Raw genomic sequence first — 2,801 nt, forward strand, 5'->3', positions numbered from 1 at the left:
AAGGTTTCTATACTTTTTGTAGTATACTTAGCATCTGCGTATTTTTCTAGTTACAAATTGGGCTAATTGTAATGTTTCAAATTTGTACCTTTTTATTCATAAATTGTACATGAGCAAAAATGAGTCCTAATACTTGGCATACACATATTTCTCTTTTATATCACTTTCTGCTGCACTGCTGCTATTCATCCACAAAATATACATTACTGTATTTGTTGCTATGAACATTCGACCTCATATTCATGTACGTGTGTGGAAATTTGCAAAACACTCCATGCACAGTGCGACGTCACACTTCACGCATTTTGTTGTTGGCCTTTGTCTCATCCTACTAACTGGCATCTAAGCCTTTTGCTGTCGCCAGTGCGGGTAATGAAGTGCTGTACACCATCACGTCGGAGACTCCAAGGTGTCGGCAAACCCAGTGATGAGGTGAATCTTGGCTTTTCTCTATTCACAGCAGCAGCTTTGAGGTAGCTCACTGCAATCTGGCGATGAAATTCCAGGAGGGTTATAGGCTCATCTGACACAAGTCTATGGAGCAGCCAGCTATTGATGATTGTCATGTCTATCATCCTGGTCAAGAGACACCAATACCACTTCTTCCCACGTATAGCAATGCTGTACTTTCCTATGAGCCAATCGTGCAGATCAACTCCTCCCATGCCTTTGTTATATGTGTTGATGAGTTCAGGCTGCACCATGTCGATTCTTTTCTTTCTCTTCTGTCACACCTCTGTGCCGTGGTGAGGGGATCAACACTGTCATAGTTTGTCATTACTTTGTTGTCATTCCACTTGACTACAAGGATCTTCTTGTCGAACCTACAGTCATCATGAATTTCCTCTTTGGTCATGACTTTGCTGGCCTTGACGGGACACTGCTGCAGCCTATTTTCTCGCACGGTTCCAGTGGCTCGTGTTTTTTCCAGTGAGAATGGTTAGGAGGCCACGCGATGTGAAAAGGTTATCAATCACACTGAACAAACTGTGTCCCTAGAGTCATTTCTTGGAGTGCTGGACGATTTTCACGGCCACAGTACAGGTCAAATTTGTAGCAATAACCCTCATCACCACAAAGCGACCTCAGCTTGTACCCAAACCTGATGGATGGGCTTCCCCCTGATCAATTGCTTGAGGCCATCATGACCATAGTATCTCACCATCATTTCATCAACAGATAAAGTCTTATGGAACACACCATACTGCTGGAATGAAGAATTTAGCATATCAATCAGGGGCCGGACTTTGAAAGCCTTGTCTGTGCAATCTTGTGGGCGACTGTTGTTGTCTTGTACATGTAGGTACGCTTTTATCTTCAAGTACTTGTTCCTGGATAGAGCTTAATTGTTTGACAGTATTTTGAGCCACATCATCAGCATCAGACCAGTAAAGTGGTTCGCTAGGAAGAGTGACGTACCCAGAATAGATCAGGAAGCCAATGAAGGCTTTTGGTTCATGGTCTTCCAAGCTAAACAGGGGATCATTTTTCACTGTGTGTGCATAACGGATTGTTTCTCGCTTTATGAGCGCAAAGATGTCGTCGGTGAAATATCCTCAAAGATGTCAACTGGTGTGTGACCGTCAAGTTGTTGGTGCAGTTTGGCCTTCAGCTTTTCGGTTTGGTTTGACATCTCACCCCACTTGGAGTACCGTGGTATCATGTGCCTGGAAGTAGAAACAGCACTTTAGTAAATATTTAGCATTACATGCATTTCCAAGTTAAAACTCCAACAGTAATGATGAAAAATCAATGAATTAGTGTTTGAGTAATTCTGGCCACAGACAAATACCTGAGTAAACATGACATAAAGAATCTGGTGAATACACGTTAATCATCATCATATTACTTTATTAACACAAAACATGACATAATACTAAACAAATAACTAACGCTAACCTTCTTACTCCACACTGGTGTATCACCACAGTCCAGACGTCGTTTTTTCTTCATTCCTTGGCCAGGTTTGTGTGGTATGAATTTCAATGGCACCAGGGACATCTTTTACCATTGGTATAAGTGTATTATCATCATCAACTTCATCCTCATCACTTAGATCATCATCAGGAGGAATGTTCACCAAGTCTATTATTACTTCTGCATCATGATCAACGTTGAACTCCTCACTACATAACAAGTGTGTAGCTTCTTGCACACTGAGGCATTTCACAGGAGCATTAGACATATTTCGCAGCTGTTTAGCAAAATAACTTTTCAAGCTAGTAAGTATATGCTCTGTAAAGTATTCATTCACAATATCAGAGAATCAGGAGGATGTATACAGTACGTCTACAGGCAACTGTGCTGCTGTGCTGCTGTGAATCTCACACTGGGTGACTGATAACGGTTCCACCCAGTGGACCATATTTGTCACCTCTAATTGTAGTGAACTTGCAATTCGGTAGATGGTGTGATAGGGCAGATAATTCAACTGACATGTCATGTAGAAAGTGTTGTTCTTGTATAGTGAAAAGGATCAAGAAATATGACATACACTTCATCACCATTTTTTACTGAACATGAACAAAAAATTCACAAAATTCAATCCTCCTAATGACGTGACCACTGGGGAGATTTGAATGTCGTTGCTATAAATAGGTCCTCCCACTTCTGCTTACTGTAAGAACACTTTTCTAAACTCAATTTGCTCAGCATGTTTAAGATACAGGCCATCAAAGACAGATCACCAAACATGATCCACTGGGCGGTAATCGGTTAAGGCTGTTTTAGTGCTTTTTAGGGCTGTTTAAAGGCTATTTGAGGGTGTATTAGGGTGTTTAAGACTGTTTTGGCTGTTTTAA

The 2,801-nt window shown here is 41.2% G+C and overlaps 1 protein-coding gene across 1 annotated transcript; it reads right to left on the bottom strand.

Moving 5' to 3' along the window:
- Positions 1-323: 323 nt before the first annotated feature.
- LOC123502514 (piggyBac transposable element-derived protein 3-like) lies at positions 324-704 on the bottom strand. The gene has a single exon (XM_045251636.1). The coding sequence runs from the start codon at positions 702-704 to the stop codon at positions 324-326; it is 381 nt and encodes a 126-aa protein (XP_045107571.1).
- Between the last annotated feature and the right edge of the window lie 2,097 nt (positions 705-2,801).

Source organism: Portunus trituberculatus, chromosome 11 (genome assembly GCF_017591435.1).
Source record: "Portunus trituberculatus isolate SZX2019 chromosome 11, ASM1759143v1, whole genome shotgun sequence".
NCBI classification, from domain to species: domain Eukaryota; kingdom Metazoa; phylum Arthropoda; class Malacostraca; order Decapoda; family Portunidae; genus Portunus; species Portunus trituberculatus.